This window comes from Carassius gibelio, chromosome B5 (assembly GCF_023724105.1).
Source record: "Carassius gibelio isolate Cgi1373 ecotype wild population from Czech Republic chromosome B5, carGib1.2-hapl.c, whole genome shotgun sequence".
Lineage (NCBI taxonomy): Eukaryota > Metazoa > Chordata > Actinopteri > Cypriniformes > Cyprinidae > Carassius > Carassius gibelio.
This window is the reverse complement of record NC_068400.1, coordinates 38,578,409-38,601,675: the sequence shown is the minus strand read 5'-3', so window position 1 is coordinate 38,601,675 and position 23,267 is coordinate 38,578,409. Positions and strand designations below refer to the sequence as shown.

At 37.4% G+C, this 23,267-nt stretch overlaps 3 protein-coding genes across 8 annotated transcripts; 1 reads left to right on the top strand and 2 right to left on the bottom strand.

The window, feature by feature from the left end:
• Positions 1-785: 785 nt before the first annotated feature.
• Positions 786-4,118, bottom strand: LOC127957533 (protein CWC15 homolog). 2 transcript variants are annotated; one of them, XM_052556112.1, is made up of 7 exons: positions 4,016-4,118; positions 3,470-3,610; positions 2,922-3,028; positions 2,373-2,476; positions 2,187-2,294; positions 1,890-2,038; positions 786-1,077 (listed from the first exon to the last, which is right to left on the bottom strand). In XM_052556112.1, exons 2-7 carry the CDS (start codon positions 3,598-3,600, stop codon positions 948-950), a joined length of 729 nt encoding a protein of 242 aa, XP_052412072.1. In that variant the 5' UTR covers positions 3,601-3,610; positions 4,016-4,118; the 3' UTR covers positions 786-947. The 2 variants fall into 2 exon arrangements, with proteins under 2 accessions (XP_052412072.1, XP_052412071.1); XM_052556111.1 differs by having other exon boundaries at positions 3,885-4,066.
• Positions 4,119-4,429: 311 nt separating this feature from the next.
• fam76b (family with sequence similarity 76 member B) lies at positions 4,430-14,629 on the bottom strand. Of its 2 annotated transcripts, none has more exons than XM_052556106.1 (10): positions 14,154-14,629; positions 11,464-11,528; positions 11,325-11,379; positions 11,074-11,229; positions 10,524-10,699; positions 10,341-10,391; positions 10,132-10,194; positions 9,888-10,020; positions 6,215-6,316; positions 4,430-5,214 (listed from the first exon to the last, which is right to left on the bottom strand). In XM_052556106.1, exons 1-10 carry the CDS (start codon positions 14,238-14,240, stop codon positions 5,125-5,127), a joined length of 978 nt encoding a protein of 325 aa, XP_052412066.1. In that variant the 5' UTR covers positions 14,241-14,629; the 3' UTR covers positions 4,430-5,124. The 2 variants fall into 2 exon arrangements, with proteins under 2 accessions (XP_052412066.1, XP_052412065.1); XM_052556105.1 differs by having other exon boundaries at positions 9,888-10,023; positions 14,154-14,625.
• A 3,729-nt stretch (positions 14,630-18,358) lies between these two features.
• Positions 18,359-23,096, top strand: LOC127957529 (histone acetyltransferase KAT5). Of its 4 annotated transcripts, none has more exons than XM_052556101.1 (15): positions 18,359-18,447; positions 18,559-18,625; positions 18,781-18,849; positions 18,978-19,114; positions 19,254-19,322; positions 19,864-20,037; positions 20,187-20,267; positions 20,611-20,673; positions 20,975-21,223; positions 21,540-21,629; positions 21,856-21,996; positions 22,134-22,227; positions 22,376-22,535; positions 22,621-22,702; positions 22,791-23,096. In XM_052556101.1, the coding sequence occupies exons 1-15, from the start codon at positions 18,433-18,435 to the stop codon at positions 22,923-22,925; spliced, it is 1,626 nt and encodes a 541-aa protein (XP_052412061.1). In that variant the 5' UTR covers positions 18,359-18,432; the 3' UTR covers positions 22,926-23,096. The 4 variants fall into 4 exon arrangements, with proteins under 4 accessions (XP_052412061.1, XP_052412063.1, XP_052412062.1 ...); XM_052556104.1 differs by having other exon boundaries at positions 18,444-18,465; XM_052556103.1 differs by lacking the exon at positions 19,254-19,322.
• Positions 23,097-23,267: the final 171 nt, after the last annotated feature.

The window sequence follows — 23,267 nt, the reverse complement described above, 5'->3', positions numbered from 1 at the left end:
AGCACATAAATACATCACTGACTGATGGAGCTTCATGTGGTCTACTAAAGTAGTCCTCTCCATGCCTACCACAAGCTTTAGCTCGGTAAAGGACCGTTTATTTGCTATCAGGACATCTAATCGCATCCTCACAGCTGGTTTTCTTTCCAAGCAAACAGTTGGGACTACTAATTTTAGACAAACTGTCCATAGAGATATACAATACTGATTCTATATACAGTTTTTCAAAGAAATTCAGGCCAAACAGAAGAGGATGGGTTTCCTCTTTTATCCTTGGTTTCTCACAAAGTATATTTGTTACATTAATGGAGTTTTTCTATGAAACTGTTGCCGTTTTCTTGCTCGCTGTGGGGTTAGGCCGGTTACTTTGTATGGATGCTTTGATACAATCACTACTGTCAAAAGTCTTAAATAAATAAAGCTAAATTGAATGGCGAGAATAATGCTTGTTAGGAATAAAAGATCAAATTACAGAAGGGAGCAGAATAGAAAGCCCTTGTGAAAGGACGCAGGTCAGATTGGACTCGGTCAGATCTGCTCTATTGATTCAGAGCGGGTCTGCTTCAGTAACTCGAGAAGGAAAAAAGAAAAAGAAAAAAAGGTCTGACCTGACCTGACCTGAAAGTATGGAAACGTCTGACCATGTAAATTATTATTTTATGAATGTAATCAGGACAAACAGGGCAATTCTGCCTATAAACAAAAATAAGAAAAAGATAACAGACATAACTCACAGGATAAGTGAATGATATAAAAGGAGCATATACAGTAGAAAGAGAAATGAATAAGCATTCTATTTTTCTTTTTATTGGTACACTTCTTTTACAGACCCACTACTGAAGGGCAGCACATAAAGCTCAAAAAGACAAAATGAGCACATATGATAAATGCGAAATAGAAAAAATATTTTAAACAAACTGGTGTAATACAGTTCTATAACAAGACAATTATTTAACATATTTCTCCATGAATTTCTTATGGAATTCAGAGCGCAGGGTGTCGTTAATGAAGCGTTTCTCTCTACGTGATTCATCCACTCCTTTAGCGCAGTTTTTAAAGACGACATCATCGTCCCACCTGCCAAAAACAGAATGTGAAATTGGGTTTGAATTTCGTCAATAGCATATTATTATTATATTATTAACTCTCTGTTTTAACGAATTTGTAATTCAAACACAGATCCATTTTTCCACCTTCACTGAGAGAAAAAAAAAAAAAAAAAAAACAGCCAATATTATTTTTATTATTACCATTATTAAATTCTAAGAATCTTATGGACCAAAATGACATTTAAAGCTGTTGATATTGTTGGTCTCAAGAGTAAATAATATATTAAAGCTACAGAAATAGCAAACAAAGCAGAAAAAAAAAAAAGTTTTATAAGCCATTGCATTTCATACTATAACTACCTAGAACACTGATGTACTATTCTTTTTAACAGCACACTTCTATTAATGTCAATATATTATGATAATTATAACAAAATGTAACATTAAAGTGAGCACCATGTTTATTATCATATGGGCAGTACTTTAATTAAAATGTGTTTCCATCATTTTGCATTAAAGCACATGAATGTCCAGAGTTCTTTTAAATGCTTTGCTTTAATTCTTCAAAGGTTAGTTCAACAAAAAATTTAAATTACCTTATGATTTACCCACTGGAATTCGAGTGCATAGTGGAAGCTGGATATTATGGCTTCTACAGTTTTAAACATGGATATTTTTCTTACTCAAACACATAGCTCCACGTCAGAAGGCTTCTTTACTGTATTTTGAGTAAATCATGAGGTCATTTTAATTTGGGGGTGAACTATGCAACAGAGTGACTTATGAAAGACAGAAAACCAAATAATCGTGTGTTACTTATTTTTACCACCATTAAATTACCTTCTCTTCACACTGAATGCATTCTGGCTTTGTGTTTTTTGTTGTAGCTGCTGTTGCTGCTGCTGCTGGCCGGCCAGATTGAGCAGTGGATTCCCGCTCAGAATGTTCTCCATACGTATCCTCTCCTCCTCTGCTTTCTGTTCCCTTTCCTTAATTAAACACACACCACAAATAAGACCAGTGATGACTTACGTCAGTAAGATATCAAGAGTCAGGCTGTTCATAATCACAAAAATAAACCCTGAAATGGTGACCAGGATCATCTAGAAGGGCTTAATCAAGGTCAGTGAGGTTTACCTTCCTCTCTAGCTCCTCAGCTCGCTCCTTTTTGATCTTCTCCAGTTCAGCCAGCAGGGCAGCAGTGTCATCATCACTGTCAGAGCCGGAGTCAGAGTCATCTTCATCCTAAAACATACACAGACACATTTCATCAAGCTGCCATTCATAAATCATTCCTAAACATATATAAGAGAGCATATGTACATCAGTGAGGGGATCATCCGCATCCAGGTTGGCAGCAGGAATCTGATCCAGACGTGGCCGCTTGGAGGAGGAGGATGAAGATGATGACGAGGAAGTTGTGTGCTCTAAAAGAAACAAAGTCACGGTCAATGAACATCTTTTAAAGTTTTTAAAGTGAAAGTGAAGTGACATTCAGCCAAGTATGGTGACCCATACTCAGAATTTGTGCTCTGCATTTAACCCATCCGAAATGCACACACACAGGGCAGTGAACACACACACACACACACTGTGAGCACACACCCGGAGCAGTGGGCAGCCATTTATGTTGCGGCGCCCGGGGAGCAGTTGGGGGTTCGATGCCTTGCTCAAGGGCACCTAAGTCGTGGTATTGAAGGTGGAGAGAGAGCTGTTCATGCACTCCCCCCACCCACAATTCCATCCGGCCCGAGACTAGAACTCACAACCCTTCGATTGGGAGTCCAACCCTCTAACCATTAGGCCACAACTTCCCCATCTTTATATCTTGATATAAAGTCAAAAACATTCACATAAAACATGCTTCCTCACCTCTTGCTCCTCTGTCTCTGCTCTTAACAGTGACTCTCTCTCTCTCCTCCAGCTCACGTCTGAAGTCACGGGCTCTCACCTCTTCTGGAGCATCCTGAGTGGGCTGCCTTCAGGGACACACAAGCATCAGGATGAGTTTTTGCTTAAAGGGATAGCCGTTTAACCAAAAATAAAAATTGTGTCATTAAGAAAGCAGGGACACTGGTAAAAAAAAAAAAAAAAAGTTCATAGGACATCAGTGGTTCAACTGTAGTTTTACAAAGCTACGATAATGCATTGTTTTGGAAAATGCTGCACACTGTTATCTCTACAAAGTCGGGTCAATTTATTTTCAAGGCACTTGTCAGTAATACAGTTAAAATGGGGAAAATATGTAAATGACTGCATTGCTGGGCGATTTAAAACGTGCCCCTACATTTTCTGCGTGTGCTCCTAAAAATGTTCAGTCAGGGGATACAGTGCTCCTAGTAAAAATATTCTTTTTTTGAACTACTCCTTTAAATGCATCGGCATTATACAAATTCTGTCCTAATAATTGATTGATTGACCTGTATTTGATCTTGGTGTGTCCTGGCAGGTCTCTGCTGGAGTACTGCTTAGACAAAGCACTCAGATCACCCTCTCCTTTGCCCCGTCCTCCTCTCGCGGGCTCAAACGTTGGCCTGGCTGCTGTGGTCATCTTGGGTTAACTGAAACGAATGTGTTGTAACACACAAACATATTCCTCACGTCTGATGAAGCAAAGGTGTAAGGATGTTTCACCCGTTATGAAGTGATGACATGTTTCGATTACAAATCGACAAATTACCCCGTCTAACAACTTCTCTAAAAACGAGCTAGGTGGGAATATTGTAATGACTGTAACAGGAAAGATCTAATGACTTTTAACGTCTGTTTGTATGCTTACGTTTTCAATAAAACCATGTTTGTTTTACGTTAATAGTAACATTATTTTAAACTCACCTGCAGCAGGACGATATGACTCTAACTCTGTACTTCCAAACTTATAAACGAGACCACATGAATTTAAAGCGCTAACACCGAGAAACTAAATAAATTAGCCTAGTTTTTAAACACTTTTTGGCTAACGTTACCAGACTCGCTGTTGTTGCTCCTCACTGGTATCCCATCAAACACCGCGACAGGCATACAGTCACGTGGGGGGGGGGGGGGGGGGGGGGGGTTACGGTGGCTGCAGCGGGACAAACACTTACTCGAAAGTATATACGCCGCGCCGGCATGAAAATGACAATAAAATGCAGTTTCAGTTATATTATCTAAATAAAAGCGCCTTAACCACCACAAGGATAAATATAGAGAACAATATAAATTGACTAAAAGACTTGAAAATACTGTATTTTTTTTTTTTACTAAACTCAAAAACCGAGTGAAATTGAAAACATAGACTAAAAGCAAGAGTACTTCAAAAATGAAAATGCAAAGCTATAATAACCTTACACACTTTCCACTACTTTCAGTATATAAATAAGTAGGATAGACACCCAAAGTGAGGTTTTACTAGCTTTAATATTCCTGAAACGTCCATGTTGCAGAAAAAAAAAAGTACAAAAGTGTCTGACAGTAAAAATATGAGAATGCAAGGGGCATAAGAGAGCCCTCACTCACTAAAACAGCAATGTCTCATACAGGGCTGCAAAATTCATCTCCGAAATATCACTAATACAAAGCCAGACAATTAATCAGTTAATATACAAAACCACACAGTTGACCAGGCAGTAAGACATGCATTAATACAGTCTTTCCATGAGTGAGAGAGAGAAAGAGAGAGCAAAAGAGAAGAGAGCAAGAGATGAATTTAGTATCTATAAAAAAATTTCATCATATCTGACACGTTCAATTCATAACATTTCCATACATTTGTTGACAGCTCTTCGGCTTCCATTCGATTGGTTTTCAAAAGTTCTGAGACGTTTTGCATATGAGATCTGAGGCTGGGTTCAGCCAGGGCTCCTGTAATGGCTCTATACAGTTGTCTGTTTTGTAAATACATGTGATTACTAAAACCGCTGAGAACAGCCCAAGAAAATAAAACAATTATAATAAATTGAGATTTTTTTGCATATGTGACATCATCAGAATAATAAAACAAGACACAGATAATCTGTGAGCAATGGAGGGTGAAGCTTCCTCACAGTAATGACACATCAGGGCAAGGGGTCATTGTTATGGAGTGAGGTCATTGCTATGGTAACAGCAGTGAACTGCTACTGCGGTCAAACTTCTTGCCTTTTGAGAGTGCAGCAACTTGCTTCATCAATTCTCTGTTCTTCGTCTGAGAGACAAACAAATAAAACCACAGCTGGTCAAAAGTATGAACACTACAGTTTGAAAGTTCACAGTAGCACAACAAATTGTTTTAAAAATAAATATCTACTAAATACTGCAAGGCTGCATGAAATTGATCAAGGTTGAATTGATACATTTCAAACAAATGGTAACTTTTTATTCAGCAAAGTATTATGGCTTCCACAAACATATTAAACAGCATAGCCATTTATGAAATGTTTCATAAACAGCAAATCAGCATTTTAGAATGATTTGTGAAGGAGGAGGTGATACTGAAGGCTAAAGTAATGAGCTTTCAGTATCACAGAAATAAATTACATGTAAAAATATATTTAAATAGAACACCATTACTTAGAATAGTATTATCATTTCACACTATTAGTAATTGTACTGTATATTATATAAAAAGCATAGGAGACTTCCTTCAAAAACACCAAAACTAATCTTACCAGCCCCAAACTTAAAAATAGTTCACTTAAAAATGATAATTCTGTCATTAATTACTCACCCTTGTGTTGTTCCAAACCTGTAAGACTTTCATCCAGTTTGAAACACAAATTAAGATATTTTTAATGAAATCCAAAATGAGCCTCTGCGAACAGAAACGTATTCTTGTAACCTCATAAACTGATAGTTGAACCAATGATGTCTGATGGACAATTTACTGATGTCTTTACTACGTTTCTGGGTCTGGAAACACTTCAGTTGTGTTACTGTCTATGAAGGGTCAGAGCTCTCGGATTTGATCAAAAATATCACGATTTGTTTTCCAAAGATGATGGAGGTTGTACATGTTTGGAACAACATTAGGGTGAGTAATTAATGACCCTATAAATGACAATAATAATTTCTTAAAGTGCTTATCAAAACACTAACAGACACATTTTCCACAGTAATAAAGTAATAGAAATATTGTTTATTCTTGTTATCACTTTAAAATGATGAAATATTATGATGTGTGATGAATAGTGTGTTGTGTAAGTGACCTGTTGTTGCTCCATGGCCTCTTTGTGCGCTTTCTCCATGTTGTTCATCTTCACCCGCATATTTGACTCCTGATACTGAAAGTCTGCCTTCAGCTCCGTCAGCTGAAACCATGAACAAACTTATGAAATTATCTTTTCCAAGTCATTTCTCCAAACTTGTCTAAGGCAATGAACCAGTTTCCCTTGTGTTTCATTACAAAACAAATCAATCGACCATAAAAAGCCTCAAGAGCAGGGCTCCAGATTAACTATTTTTACTAGGATCACTGTATCCCCTGACTGAACATTTTTAGGAGCATAAGCAGAAAATTTAGGGGCACACCTTAAATCAGCCCGAAATGCAATAATTCACATATTTTCCACAACTTTACTATATTACTGACAAGTGCTTTGATAATAAATAAGCTTAACTCATTGAGATTACAATGTGCAGCATTCTTTTAATTTCAAAGAGATGACAAATATATATGATCAAATTATTATGGTTATGCATTAATAGGTGCAGTTACTAATAATATTACATGATCATTAATTGCTTATTTAAAGTTTTTACACATCTGACAGTAAAGCACTAAACTAGAGTTGGGAAGCTTACAAAGTATTTTTTTTATTAAAAACAGTAATGTGTCTTATTTTTATGTAGAAAAGATATGTATTGTACTCTTATTAAATGTACCATTACTCTCCTATAGTCTTGTATAAAATCAACCAACATGGTTGACCAAAAAGTGATTGTGTGTGATTTAGTCGCAAAGTGAAGAAAAGTTTGTTTTATTTCAAAATATAAAAGGAAAAAGTATAAATGACTAATAAGCCAGTTAGTGCTCCCCTACAATTGAATCATCATTGGCTAGTACATTTTTTACACACACACACACACACACACACACACACACACACACACACACACACACACACACACACACACACACAGTGGTGTGAAGTGAAAGTTTTCCCCATCCTGTTTTTTTTTTTTTTTTTTTTTTGCATATGTCACACTTAAAAGATTCAGATCAGCAAACACATTTTAATATTACACAAAGATAATTCAATTAAATGCAAAATACAATTTTTAAATGATGATTTCATTTATTAAGGGGGGAAAAGCGGTCCAAACCTACCTGGCCTTAACTGAAAAATCAATTGCCTCCTCCTGTTAAATCATGAAAGAAGTGTAATTTACCACATTTTCTTTAGTAAGCCATGTTAAATTTCACTAGCCACACCCAAGCCTAATTACTGCCAGACCTGTTGAATCAAGAAATCACTTTAATAGAACCTGTCTGACAAAGTGAGGAATGCTTGAAGAGCAACATCATGGCACAATCTAAAGAAATTCAAGAACATATGAAAAAAAAAACGGTTGACATGTATCAGCCTGGAAAGGGTTATAAAGCCATTTCTAAGGCTTAGGGACTCCAGCAGACCATGGTCAAAACCATTAACCACAAATAAAGAAAACTTGAAACAGTGATGAACCTTCCCAGGAGTGGCCAGCCAACCAAAATTACTTAAAGAGCGCAATGACGACTCATCCAGTAGGTCATAAAAGAACCCAGAACAACATCTAAAGAGCTGCAGGCCTCACTTGCCTCAGTTAAGGTCAGTGTTCCTGATTCAACTACATTAAGAGACTGGGCAAAAACGGCATCCATGAGAGAGTTCCAATACAAAAGCCACTGCTGACCAAAAAGAACACAAACGCTCATCTCACCTTTGCCAAAAAAAAAAAAAAAAAAAAAATCTTGATTATCACCAAAACTTTTGGGCAAATATTCTGTGTACTGATGAGACAATTGTTTAACTTTCTGGAAGGTGTTTGTCCTGTTACATCTGGTGTAAAACCAACAGTCATGATGGTGGTGGTAGTGTGATTGTCTTGGATTTTTGCAGCTTCAGGACCTGGATGACTGGCCATAATTGATGGAACCATGAATTCACTCTATCAGCAAATCCTGAAGAAGAATGTCTGGCCATAAGTTTGAGACCTCCAGCTCAAGCGCACTTGGGTTATGCAGCAGGGCAGTGATCCCATACACACCCGCAAGACCACCTCTGAATATCTCAAGAAAAACAAAAATGAAGGTTTTGGAGTGGCCCAGATAAAGTCCAGACTTAAATCCGATTGAGATGCTGTGGCATGACCATAAACCGTTCATTCATGCTCAAACCCTCCAATGTGGCTGAATTAAAACAATTCTACAAAGAAGAGTGGACAAATTCCTCCACAGCGATGTGAAGGGAGGAACAACCAGTTATTAGATTTAGGGGGCTAATACTTTTTCCACATAGGGCCAGGCAGGTTTGGACCACCTTTTCCCCTTAAATTAAATAATTTTAAAAACTGCATTTTGTATTTAGGTTATCTTTGTGTAATATTAAAATTTGTTTGATCTGAATCATTCAATGTTTTGGTTTCACGGCACTGTGTGTGTGTGTGTGTGTGTGTGTGTGTATCTATATACATACTGTCTATGTCTTTAAAATGGCACAACGTTTTAAACTTTGGCTAATATTAGACATAATTTAGTCACCCAGAATATATGGGTGATATACTCGCAATGTGTAGTGTTGCAAAATAACATTCAAATTTAGGCAGATAAGATTTTGCAGGATACAGCACGTATCCTAAACCGTGAGTTTGTAATGCTGCCATCAGGTAGGAGATTAAGAACTCCGAGTTGTAGATTAAATCAGTTCAAGAACTCTTATATTAATTCGGCGATTAAGCTATTAAATGACATTATGTGAGGTTATGTATTTATGGATAATTTATTTATTTTTCTCTCTTTTCTAACGGTTATAAGTTTAACATTACAGCCTTACTACTTCTGGTTTTCTACGTCAGCGCTGTCTGGCTGATCGGTTTATAACAGAGATTTCTGTAGAGAATTAGAATGGTTCTCAGTAAATCTTGCAGGAACCTTTATTCATGCTGCAGTGAATTCAAACATTTCTCGCTGGATGTCGCAGCACTGGTTGGTTCCCGAGTAAAACGGTTCTGAGCTCGGACCCGTTTGTTTGTTTGTCAAGGTCCACACTGCACAGCTCAAATGAATAGAGGGATTTTGTTACACTTGTTTCGTTTGCAGTTTTGTTTCTCATATGCAACCAAAATGGCAAAGCGAGTTGAACAGTGCGGTGGTCGTGCCAGTGAGACTGCGCACTAAATGTACTTGTACCGGCAGAAAAATAATCGCATTCTACAGCCCTGCTCTAGAGAATTTGTATCCATTTTATTTTAAAATACTAAATATGTACTGAAACACTGGATAGAAAGCTCAACTGGAACACACCACATTTGCACAACAACAAATGCAAATTCACATCAATGAAATCTTTATCTTTACTTATGGACTTCTAGTAACAGCTCAAACATTTGAGGATAATTATCACCTCAGTCAGCAAATGGACTGTGATGTGGGCGGCTGGCTGATCTGACAACAGGATGGTGCTTAGAGATACAAGTCTATTTGAATATGTTAATGAACACTTATGCATCCATCAATCTCTACGTACTATTTCCTGGCATCTGATTTCGAGTTTTTCCTTTATGAAAATGACTGTATGAGTCACACGAGTCATGCTTGTAACCTGAAAGAGCTGTAGCTACAAAATGGGAACATTTCATGTGCACGCTGCACCAAAGCCAGGAAGTCACATCTGAAATTACCTTCCTGTCTTTCTCAAGGATGGTCTGGTCTCTCTGCTGGAGCATGCGCTTCAATGACATCACTTCCTCTTTCAGCTGACTAATCAAGATAAAGTTATCCGTGCCTCCAGAATCCATTGACTGAGTGATTGAACTACTGGAGGGAAAAAAAAATAAGTGTTTAACATTTAAGGAGAGAATGTGACAGGCTGCCTGGAAGGCCAGAGACAGACAGACAGAGCCGATTACAGCCAGAAGTAATTACCTGTCTCCATTGGATGGCTTTGACTCTAGTTTTGGTTTTTTCTTTGGTGTTTCCTTTTGAATGCTGCACAAGAGAAACAAATTAGAGTCAATACACCTCAACACAATCTCAAAGCATGCAAAACAACACACTGATTATCTTAAATATTAAACTGTAGTCGAATACAAACTGCATGCCTCCAGTACGTATGTAAAAAAGATGCATCTCACCTCTGCTTCCACAGTCCCTGATCCTGCTCTGGGCTTAAAGTACCGCTTATTCTGTAACACACATACACAGGACAGCATTTTTGTAAGGTTTTTCAATAAACAAGTTTATATTCTTGTGACTGGACTCTGATGCACGGTGATGCTTGTTTGCATGCGTGTTATTATTATTATTATATTGCTTACTTGTGATGCGAACTTCCATGTCTGTGGTGCTGATGATGGTGTCTCTGATGTTCCTTCTCACTGAGAGAAGAGGAGTTAGAGTGGGAAGAGCCAAGGCCTTTCCGCTGCTCTTTCGTTTTCTGTAGAACACGACGATATGACAGTGTGCAGAGCCAACACAAGAGCTTCCCATCCACCTGGAGAAAAACAGGATTCACATCTGCATTAAGTGTGCTCAGTCTTATTTTAGTTCTCCAAACAATTCTGATAATAAATGTGTAAAGCTGCCTGTTATTGTCGAGAGAAGTGGGCTTTAATGATTCAGCTCTGTGTTGTGCTTGTGCCTAAGCCAACAGCAGTTTTGTGCAACTTGTCCAATAATTAATGACAGACATTATGGAGCGCTTGACACTGAACAGAAGCTCATGCTTTCAATGTGCTGAAATCTAGAAACAGTGACTGTTCAATCTGTCAGAGCAAAGGGAATCACATCACACCACATGCAGCGTGGGAGAACACAGCCAGCATGTGTGTGGATGAGTAATAAGAACGTGCATGTGCGATTGGTCACCTTTCTCCTTCCCTCGTCCTTCCTGTCGAAGGCACACTGCTGCTTGCACTGTTCGCAGGTCTGTGGAGGGCCATACTTCTTCTCCGAGTTGGTGCAGCGCTGGCATTTGGTCCCAATGAATGCAGCAATAATGTTACAGTACTGACATGGCTTCGGCTAAAAGAAAAAAAAAGAGGACAAGATGTGTGTTAGCGCACACATCTGTGGGATTTCCAGTTATTTACACATATACACTTCTCAAGTGAACATACCGTCCCAAACTGTTTGACATTCTGTGCGCATTTCTTACAGATAGTGTTGGTTTTGCTGAGGGAAAAAAAAGTTATGTTTTTCATTAGCATTGATATGGTGAAATAATTATTTTCCACAGGATGGTTGTGTGATTCTTACCTCTCCTGCTGAAACTCTGACCTGCAGTAGGTGCATTTCACTATAGGGTGCGCGATCCGGCACTCCTGCAAGGAAAAACCAATCAATTGTACGCTATAAACTTTAAATGCGCCCGGTGTTTAGATACGTTCTAATAATTTGTCCACCACTGCACACGGAACAAGTATTTTCACCAGCTAAAAATATTTGTAAATCCTTTTTTTCTATTTTTTGCTGTGGTTTCAGTAGGAAATATCGGTTTTACATTTCCAAATGTTCATTTTGCCATTAAGTGTAATAATCCAATGAGATTTTTGTCTGACAACAGCCAGTGCTCCACACAGAGATCTGATCTGATCATTATCAGTCTGTCTGGAATGACATGAAGACACAGAAACAGACTAAATCCAGAAGAACTGTGGCAACGTCTCCAAGATGCTTCAAGAAACCTACCTGCAAATCTACCTAGTGCACCTAGGGCAAAAGCCACTTTAAACGTAAAGGACGATCACATCTAGGGCTGCAACTAACGATTATTTTGATAATCGATTAATCTGTCGATTATTTTTACGATTAATCGATTAATCGGTTTATGTACTTATATTTTAGTTTTTTCCATTTTTTCCCCAAGTAAATTATTAATAAAGGGTCTTTATCATTCAGCATAGATTTTTAAGAGATTTTAACCATTTTGCATTGTCATATCCTCATCAAAAATATACCTGGAGTTGTTTTATTATGTTAGTAATCCTTTGTCGAACTCTTCTGCAATCAAAACACTGACCCATACTCTAGCAAAATTCACAAGGAGATTTCAAATATTGTTTTCACCATGGCAGTCCTTAGAGCTCCTAAAGTAGTTTAACATCCCAAACAAAGCTTAAGGAATCTTTGAGAACATATTTTCACGAAGTATAAGGATAAAACAGAATAAAATTGCAGTGCATTGTATTTTATTATTTACTGGGAAAAAGATTTATAGCTTATGCTGTGAAATTATAAACAATCCTTTGAAAAAAAGTGCCAATGGCATGAAACCTGAATGAAACTCACAATTTAAAGTAAAATCCATCAGAAGGTTGTCCAGAAAAAAAAATTGGGACACACACAAAAAACCTGCTGTGTGAAAAAGAGCAGTGAATACTTAGAAAAGAAGTGCATTTTAAATATACTCAAACATTTACCTCTCTCATTCAGTCATAATTAGGCTGCAAGTCTGAATTATGAACTGGTAAACGACAAACTGATCACATAACATGTTTGTAAAGCTTTAAATGTTAACTGTTAAAAAGCAATGTTATCAGCTTTTACGACTAAACATTTGCAAACAACCTTGTACTGGAGAATCTGCACAAATAAAATTCTTAGGGGCTGTTCACATATCGCACCTAAAAACGCGTGGAAAACGCTAGTCGCGCCGCTTTCTCCTTCTTTCCAAAGCGCTCGGGCAGAAGCGCCCCTGAGGCGTCTGCCTTTGCTAAGCAACCATGACGTGCCCTCTCCATGACGTGCCCTCTCCATGAAGACCCGGAAATTTCAGCAAAGGATAAATGGATGCGGTGTGGACGCGCCTGGAAAAACGGGCGCATCGCACCGCGTGCGTGTCGCGACCGCGTCGCTTCCATTATGAGAGTGCATACTGCGCGCCTACATAGGAAATAACGAACTTGAGCACGCAAAAGACACGATATGTGAACGGCCCATTAAACAGTTCAGTAGTGCAGAGTTTACAGATTACTCTTCATTTTGACGGCTCAAATTAAAGTACTCCCACTTCCCGCTGAATGCTGCAGAGACGCTGTTCGGGAAGCACGTGACATAAAACGAGGCCAGCTATTGGCTATTCGCTACTTCACCTGCTGTACTGGCTGAGTAAAAGCTCCGGTGGCTCATTACTGCCACACTTTGGTCACCGCAGATTTGAAATATGCACGAAATGAGCCGCTTATGGCAAATAAAATTTATTTAGCGACGAATCGATTACTAAATTAGTTGACAACTATTTTAATAATCGATTTTAATCGATTAAATCGATTCGTTGTTTCAGCCCTAATCACATCAACTGTTGACTTCATTTAGTTAATAGAAGTCAATTGATAACGAAAATCTATTTATGACATTATTTTTTTTGGTAGCATAGCATCCTCATTTTACAGCATTTTTTTTTTTACCTAAAACATTTAACAGTACTGTAGCTGTGCAGATAGGTCTCTTGAAGCATCTTGGAGACGTTGCCACAGTTCTCCTGGATTTAGTCTGTCTCGGTTTGTTCTGTTCCTTCATTTAATTCCAGACAGACAGATGATGATCACATCAGATCACTGGCTGTTGTCAGACAAAAACCTCACTGGACTATTACACTTAATGGCTAAATGAATGTTTGGAAATGCAAACTGATATTTCCTACTAACACACTACTGCAAAAGCTAAAAAATGAAACAATTTTAAGCTGATGAAAATACTAATATTAGGCCACAACCGTATGTAGATGTATATAAACAGAATCCAACAAGGCCAGTGTAGCTAAGTACAGTTACAATTTCATGTATGATTTGTCAGCTGTATCGTAAGGACAGCAGTGGTGTTTTAGCTTTAACAGTGTCTAGATGCTTTTGCTATTCATTTTTGACACGTACACAGCTCTCTGACCTTAAACAGGACACACACTTTTCCCCAGACTCATGTAAACAGTAGTGTGTGTGCGCTCTCACCTTGCAGAGCTGCTGGCCCTGCGATAACTCCTCGAACGGGAACCGCTGGTTACACTTAGTGCAGGCGTACAGGGCCGATGTGGCCATCACCAAGCCCAAAAACACACACTAAACGCTACTGATAAAATATATACACACTTAACGCGCAGACGACCTTTACCACATACGTTCAGGTGAGACCTGAGCAGATTTAATCCCAATTAAAACTGCACTTAATCCCGATAAATAAAATTTATCCAACCATCTAAAACTGCTCTGCGAACACTATTATATAAAAAACATCAGTGGCTTAAACTCATGATAACTACATATAAAATGCTATATCGCTATACGTTAAAAGAATGACTAAAAACCTGATTTCATTTCTCGGTTTTTCGGCTCCTGGGGAGAATTTGCTTTCTCCTTTTTGTATCTCGGTCGACGCACGAACCGGATGCGACCTGTGACTACAAAGGAAAGACTTAACGGCCAATCAGATGCCGGCGCCGATGGGCGGGAAGAATGGGTTTGAAAAATAGGCACCAATCAAAGAGCTCGTCCCGCCTCATTAAAAAACTACGTATTGTTTTCTGTGACGTGTTTCCGATGTAAAGCTCTCACCCTTTCTTGTGCGTTTTAGTGAAACTGGCAACAGTACTAGTGATGGGAAGTTCGGATCATTTTACCGACTCGGACTTTTGAGTCTCGTTCAGCAAAATGAACGAATCTTTTTTCGAGTCATTTCGTTCATTTTAGCAAAATGTTATTAAAATATTAAGTGCTACCTCCCCAACACATCTAGTACTTACGCAAACGTTGATCACACTACAAACAATACAAAAATAAAATGCTATGAGATAAAGAAAAAAATACTCATTCTTTACCTGGGTCTTCAGTCTGTGATTAGCTCATCTCACCTCTTATCTGACAAGAAGTCTTCGGGTTTAAGTCATTCCTTAATCACGTGACAGCCCCATACGCAAAACTAACGCGGTCTTGAGCCGGAAAGAGAATTGATTAGTTCATCTCATGAGTCTTTCGGGTCGAGTTTGACTCGTTCCTTAATCACGTGACAGCCCCATACGCGAAACTAACGCGGTCTTGAGCCGGAAAGAGAATTGATTAGTTCATCTCATGAGTCTTTCGGGTCGAGTTTGACTCGTTCCTTAATCACGTGACAGCCCCATACGCGAAACTAACGCGGTCTTGAGCCGGAAAGAGAATTGATTAGTTCATCTCATGAGTCTTTCGGGTCGAGTTTGACTCGTTCCTTAATCACGTGACAGCCCCATACGCGAAACTAACGCGGTCTTGAGCCGGAAAGAGAATTGATTAGTTCATCTCATGAGTCTTTCGGGTCGAGTTTGACTCGTTCCTTAATCACGTGACAGCCCCATGCGCTATTTCTGACATTTCTGTCACCGTGTTTTTGTTACTGTTTGTTGAGGATCTGTGGTTTGTTATTATTTTATAAATAAATAAAACCCTGTTATAAATAAAATTTTGATTAATTTGTCTTCTTGACTGTCTATCGGTAAATAAACACTAGGCTATATAATAATATAATAATCCAAGCTTACAATAAAAAGTATTTATAGACTAGTTTGTTCATTTTTACTCCAATTTTGAGTTTGCTGGTATAATAATTGCTTTTCCTAGGCAGACTTGACATATTGGTGTAATATATGTATAAGAAGATTGCTCAAAAAAGGACATAATGACATAAATTAAAAGCAAATAACATTTTGAATTTGAATTATTAATGTTAAAGACAAATGTTAAAGACATTAAGGTTATGATAACTTCAGCTTTAACAGTTTTAACCCAGCTCAGAGTGAGGAGTTTCAGATCCTGGTTCACTGCCAGTGCAGGGGCCATGTTTTGGGAAGACTTTGACGAGAGGGTAGCAAGTTTGAGGCCTTCTGCTACCTCTTCTAAGACCTCAGATGCTATGATGGCCAACCTTGCAGAGCCACTCTTACCCCGCACATCAGACCCTCTGGCCTGGTGGAGGAGATGTTCACCAGTATACACAAGCCTTTCTGAAGTCACAAAGACAAGACTTTGCATTGTGGCCACATCCGTGCCATCTGAATTTTTTTTTTCTAAAACTGGGCAGATTATCTCAGATAGAAGAACTCACAGACTCAGCCCATCCAAGGTCAGGGAGCTTGTTTTTGTTTTAATAATGTAAACATGCCTTAAAGCAAGTCCTAAAAATATAGCCACAGTGTGTTATTTATTTTAAAGCTTATTTATTTTTATTTATTTAGAAAAAGACTAGCTTGTTGTGCAATATTTTTGTTGTTGTGATTTTAAAAGGTAATTTGTTATTGTTATAAGGCTCCATAGCTTTAGTATCTCTTAATTTTCATTTATTTTTTATTCAAATGGTTTAAAATTATTTTGGGAATAGCTTGTTGTGCAATATTTAGTTTTTCTTTTTTTTATATATTGTACTTTTAAAGTTCATTTGTTAAGGTTATTAGACCCTGTGGCTTTATTATCTTTTCATTTTAATTTCATTTTTAATTATTTACATTTTAATTATTTTAATTTATTTTGGAATAGTTGTCCTCTTTGTTACAAAGCTTTTCTGTAATAAACAATAAACAACTATTCAAAAGTATGTACAGTGTTTTTAATGTTTATAAAGTGTCATATGTTACAAAAGTATGGTTTACACAGACAATCTGATTTAATAACTGCACAACTAAACCAAAACAAACAAACAGACAGAAAAAAAGATCAACATTTTAAGCATAACCAACTCTTTATTTCCACATTCAGTGTTATGGAAAAGTACCACCATGACAGAAATTAAAAACAACAATTTGAAACCAGAAATGCATCACGTTACTGTAAGAGTAAATAATACTAATAATAAATAAGTACTACGCACCCATTTTGTAAGGAAAGTTGTAAATGAACTAATTACTCTAGCCAATGTCGTCACACAGTACAAAAGAACGAAAAACCCGAAGAACCGAAAGATGAACTATTAAATTATCTGCATTCTTTTACTGTCAGTGTCTATGGTTTTAGCGTATGGGTCTGTCACGTGATTAAGGAACGACTCGACCTGAAGACTCATGAGATGAACTAATCAATTCTCTTTCCGGCTCATATTGCATTGGGTTTAACGTATTGGGCTGTCACGTGATTGAGGAACGAGTCAAAAACCCGATAGACTCGAACTATGAACTAATCAATTCTCTTTCCGGCTCATGCTGCATTGGGTTTAACGTATTGGGCTGTCACGTGATTGAGGAACGAGTCAAAAACCCGATAGACTCGAACTATGAACTAATCAATTCTCTTTCCGGCTCAAGACTGCATTGAATGACAGGTGAATTACTACTACTAGAACAGAACCCATAGAATAATGCGCATGCGCGACTGAACGAATCACTCCCCGAGACGACTCGTTCTTCCCGAGTCACATTAAAGATTCGTTCAAAATGAACGAATCGTTCAAGAACGACACATCACTAAACAGTACGACTGTAAGGGGCTCCATTATGGCTCAGATTGAAAATCAGAATTTTCTCTTGAGTAAAACAAAACTAAAGACAGAACGGCAGAGAACCTAGTTGTAACCTAGAAATAATTCGAGTGATTGTATAATTAATTTGAATTACAGCGGTGATATTTACGGAATATTTAATATGATTACTTGTGATTTCCAGCAGCATATTCCCTTAAATTACTTAAAAACTGTATATAGTACTGAAGATGAAGAAGAAAATAAAATAAGCAGGCTTATGTCAGATTTAAATAAATACCAACAAAAATAGTTAGATGATATACCTTTTTCATAAAAACAAGAACAAAACAATTTTCTTAAGTATTTCGTTGCATAGTTAAAAGGTATTCTGCTCATTGTGCATTACTGCATTTAGTATTGGATCTTACATGAACCAGATACATCCAAACAACTTGTAAGAAGTGCCTCTTATGTAATACTTAATCCAAACATATAATATCTGTTATTTAATTATTTTTATATTATTATTTTCATATTTCAAATTTGACAGTAAATAAGCATTTAAAATATACATTTTAATAAAGATTTTCATGTGAATGTCGAATTTAGCTCATCAGCATTTGTACGCAGCTATTTTTTTTTTTTTTGTAAATGACACAAACAATGATTAAAATTACTATAGAAATACTATAGAAAAAAGTATAGCCTTATTGCTAAATAAAAAATTTTATCAGTTTTGGTTTGTGCGTCACTCAAGGCAAAATAAACGCGACTGGCGTTCACTGTATCTTCTGTGATCCTGATAAAAAAAATATGGCGGATCAGTCGGTGGGTAATGGATAGAAGGTTATTTTCTAAGTGGTCTTGGTGGCGATTTAAATGAAAGATGCTCTGTCTGTGTTGGTTGATATCATTTATAATTGCGTTATATCCTCATAGGTTGAGATTACCGAGGGCTGTCGACTTCCCGTGCTGCGAAAGAATCAAGAAAATGAAGACGAATGGCGTAAGTATCCAATAGCATCAACGTATATAATGTAACACTAGCAGCTCCTCTGCCTTACATGTCAGTGCTCATGTATACAAAAACAGCTACTTTCGAATAGCAGTATAATATATGTAGATATTTACGAATTTAACGGTTTGTTCGTCTCTTCATAGCTTTGGCTGAAATTCTCAGTGTTAAAGACATCTCTGGAAAAAAGCTCTACTATGTTCACTATATTGACTGTGAGTATTAATTATTAGCTTTGGTTACCTACCTTATCTTTTTTGCCTTCAGAGTGTGAATGATTCCATATTGAGCTTTTAATTTCAAACCAAAAACTCTGCTAAATTTGTTGGGGGTTTTTTGTAAGTCAATAAGCGCCTGGATGAATGGGTTACACCAGACCGACTGGATATTAAGAAGCTCCAGTTTCCCAAGAAGGAGGCAAAGACCCCGATGAAGAATGGGCTGCCTGGGTCTCGCCCGAGCTCGCCAGAGAGAGACGTGGTAAGCCTGTGGCTCTAGATGTAGAAACAACACTGTCCCATGTCAGTGGAAAAAATATACAGTATATCATACTCAGCTGTTTTCAAATTTGCATGCTGTTCCGTCCGTTTATCATCTCTCACTTTCTGTTCAAATTTAGAAGAAGAGTCTAGATCTCCATGTTCAGTCTGCTTCAGCTACTTCAAGAGGCAAAACCCTCCCCACACTGGTACAGAAGATCCCTGCCCGTTCTTTTTGCCAATCAATCTGTACAGAAAGAGTTTATGATGAACGAGCTGGATTCAAGACTAATTTAAATAAACTCATTATCCACTTTTTAGAGTGTGAGGGATGCAGTTTTTGCCTCATCTCGATTTAAACTGCAGAGAGCAGTTAGAACCTTTTATGTAACGTGTAAATTAAATATATTTATTGAACGATAATGTTAACATAGTATGAAAGGAGTTACATAATATTAAATATTTGAAAGATGCTAAGTTACTAAGTTACATCTAAAATACTAGATACGTTATTAGAATTTATTACACAGGGAACTGAAAAAAGATGTTTTGTTACTCCTAAAACAAATCTATTCATTTTCTGTATGTTAAAGCTCAGCCAGACTCATTACTCATTAGTTTTTATTTGTTTTCATGAGGTAAGTGGCAGAAGTTCACTCATGGTTTTGTTGTTCGTTATGATGAATTTTAGTACATTTTAAAGAATGTTACAGAGAAAAAAGTAGCTGTTGTTTCTGTATGATTTTACAGAAAAGGAAAGCAGATTCAGTGTCTTTGGCAACACAAGTGACCGCAGCAACTCCAGTGACTTCACTTCCTGGTTCTGTGGATGCAAGTCAAGCCTCTGTCTATCCAGCAATGAGAGATTCCTCTTTCAGCATTAAATCCAGAGACGAGCATGAACCACTCACCTCTCTCACCACAGTAAGAAATCACTGCATTTGAAACAACTCAAGAATAGTTTCTCTTAAAAATGATTGATTTTCAAAAAATGTTAGGTCTAAAGAAGTTTTTAAAATATCGTTTTTAAAATCAAGCCTTTCTTTATCGCCTGTGCTTCTTCCTCCTCAAAGAATGGCACATCATCCATCCAGCGTCATCTCATTCCTCCTCAGCCTGGGAGAAAAAGAAAAAGTTGTGGAGGGACAGATGAGGTATGTCCTGCAGCTAAAAATGCTCATTCTCAAAAAAAAAAAATTTTTTTTACATTATTTATCAAGATGGTGATCTGTTAAAAGTAGGATTGTAATGTTTTAGGGCACTTATTTTCTGTATATTTTATGATGGTACTTTAATTTAAGTACCACTGTTATAGGTGAAATACTGTGTTATACTAATTCTGTACAGTTATATTAAGCAACACTGACTACTAGTAAGAGCTAACCAAAACCAAATTATTAAAATGTTTTCCACTGAGATTTTGCTTTTTGCCCTTCTATGGCTTACCTTCCTCCATTCAAATTTCCCAAAGCTTTGCAACCCCTTGTGTTTTTCTAGATGGTAAAGATGTTCCAGAATAACAGCCCTCGCTGCCCCACCGTCTTTTTGCTGCCAGGAGAGGTCCAGCTCATTTACTTCCCATTGCTTTTGCTTTGGTTTGAGTGTCTTGTCAGAATGGAGGCTTAGGGTCATGAAAGATTCAGATTCTAAACAGAATAGACTCTGTACATTAAGTAATAGAATCCATTGCACTGAATACATAAATATATATTTTTGTAAAGAAAATCAGGTGAACCTGACATGGAAAAAAAAAAAAAAACAGTTTACATATGAATTCCATTTTTTAAATATGAAGCAGAGTCACGGGCTTCATGTATTGGTGTTTCATACTATTCTCCCTGACTCTACTCTCTGGTTTCAGGACTCTCAGGACAGTTCAGATGGAATCCCATCTGCCCCGCGCATGACCGGTAGCTTGGTGTCCGACCGCAGTCATGATGACATTGTGACACGAATGAAGAACATAGACTGTATTGAGCTGGGCCGCCACAGACTGAAGCCTTGGTACTTCTCTCCATACCCACAGGAGCTCACCTCTCTGCCCATTCTCTACCTCTGTGAATTCTGCCTCAAATACCTCAAGAGCCTCAAATGTCTTCAAAGACACTTGGTAAGAATAGTTAGACAGCTGACACATTAGTTACATTTTGCAGACATTTTTCATTGTCAGTAGTTCAGCCATGCATAAAGTATACCACACACTAAAGTCACATATAATACAAACAGCTTTCTGTCGCAGTACATTTTCATAACCAGCTTGAACACATTTCTACTCTCATGTAAAACTCTTGATTGCACAGATTCCCATTGAAACTTTGCAGTGGGAAATGTGACCACATCTTTAAATAGCGTTTATAGTTACACATATTTAGTATCTAATTTTATTGCATTTAATATAACTGTTTCTTCTTCTGTAATTTTTACAGACAAAATGCAACTTGCGGCATCCACCAGGAAATGAGATATACCGCAAAGGAACCATCTCCTTTTTTGAAATAGATGGCAGAAAAAACAAGGTGTGTAATGAGAGGGAGATGACAAAATTAGAGTTTGGATTAGTGCTTTAACACAAATAACTCTTGAATTTTGTTGTTAAATTGACTATACATAATCAACAAATATGTGTTTGAACACTTTCCTTTAATAGAGTCATGCAAATGTTGTACTGCATGTACTATACATCTTTTGTGAGCTTTTAAAGGTCTTTTAAATCTATTTTAAATCTTCTCTTTCACTGCACAGGCATATTCCCAAAATTTGTGTTTATTGGCTAAATGCTTCCTGGACCATAAGACCCTGTACTACGACACAGATCCTTTCCTCTTCTATGTTATGACGGAGTATGACTCAAAGGGTTTCCATATAGTTGGCTACTTCTCAAAGGTATATTTAATCTCTGCTGGCATCTATTTTTATGTTTTTTTAATCCTTCAAACATTGCTTATGCTGCTTTTAAAATGAACACCTCTTGGCTTCTTTGAGGCCACTGTATTGAATGTTTTTTTCCTTGTTCATTAAAGGAGAAGGAATCAACTGAAGACTATAATGTGGCCTGTATCCTGACCTTGCCACCTTATCAGAGAAGAGGCTATGGCAAACTACTAATAGAGTTCAGTGAGTCATTTTACAATATTCATGACTAATCAAATTGCATTAGTCAAACAACATTTTTGCTCAAAAATTATTTATGCCTCAGAGTTATTTAATGTAATTAGCCCTGAATGTTGTGGGCCTTGCTTAAAAAACACATCTTCTCTCCAAGGTTATGAGCTCTCAAAGGTGGAAGGAAAGACCGGCACCCCAGAGAAACCTCTGTCTGATTTGGGCCTGCTCTCGTACCGTTCATACTGGTCCCAGACCATTCTGGAGATACTCATGGACCTCAAATCAGAGAATGGCGAGCGACCACAGATTACCATCAAGTATGTGACCACTGGTTGTACTGTACTAAGGAAATACTTTATAGGCACAGTTTACTAGCAGTGTTCTTGCTTTTGATGTTCTCAGTGAAATTAGCGAGATCACAAGTGTCAAAAAAGAGGATGTGATATCAACTCTTCAATACCTCAACCTCATCAATTATTACAAGGTAAAAATAACACTTTCAATGAACACTTCTCAATTTAAGTTCTCAATCTGAGAACTTAATTAGTTGGATTTGCTCTTCTCTATTGCAGGGTCAATATATCCTCACCTTGTCTGAGGACATAGTGGAAGGTCATGAGCGTGCCATGCAGAAACGCCACCTCCGCATTGATCCCAAATGCTTGCATTTCACTCCTAAAGACTGGAGCAAGAGGGGCAAGTGGTGAGGCACAGGAGGGCCACTACCGCACAGATGCAGACAAGAATTAAAACCAACATAAATACTGTAAATGGTCTTGAATTGATATACTTTTATGGTTTTATATAAAACACAAAATATCAATCCACCTCAAAAATGTAACATCAAACTTGTAAATAAACAATCTGTTTTTACTGTTTGGGATTATTAACACGTTTTCTTAGTCACTAAAAATTAAAGATATAGGATTGCTTTGCACATTATCTGAAATATGCGATGCATTACATGTATTTAATATTTAAAAAATTAAGTTACACTATTGTGTCATGGATACTCGGACTGCAGCATGACTACACAAAAACCAGATATA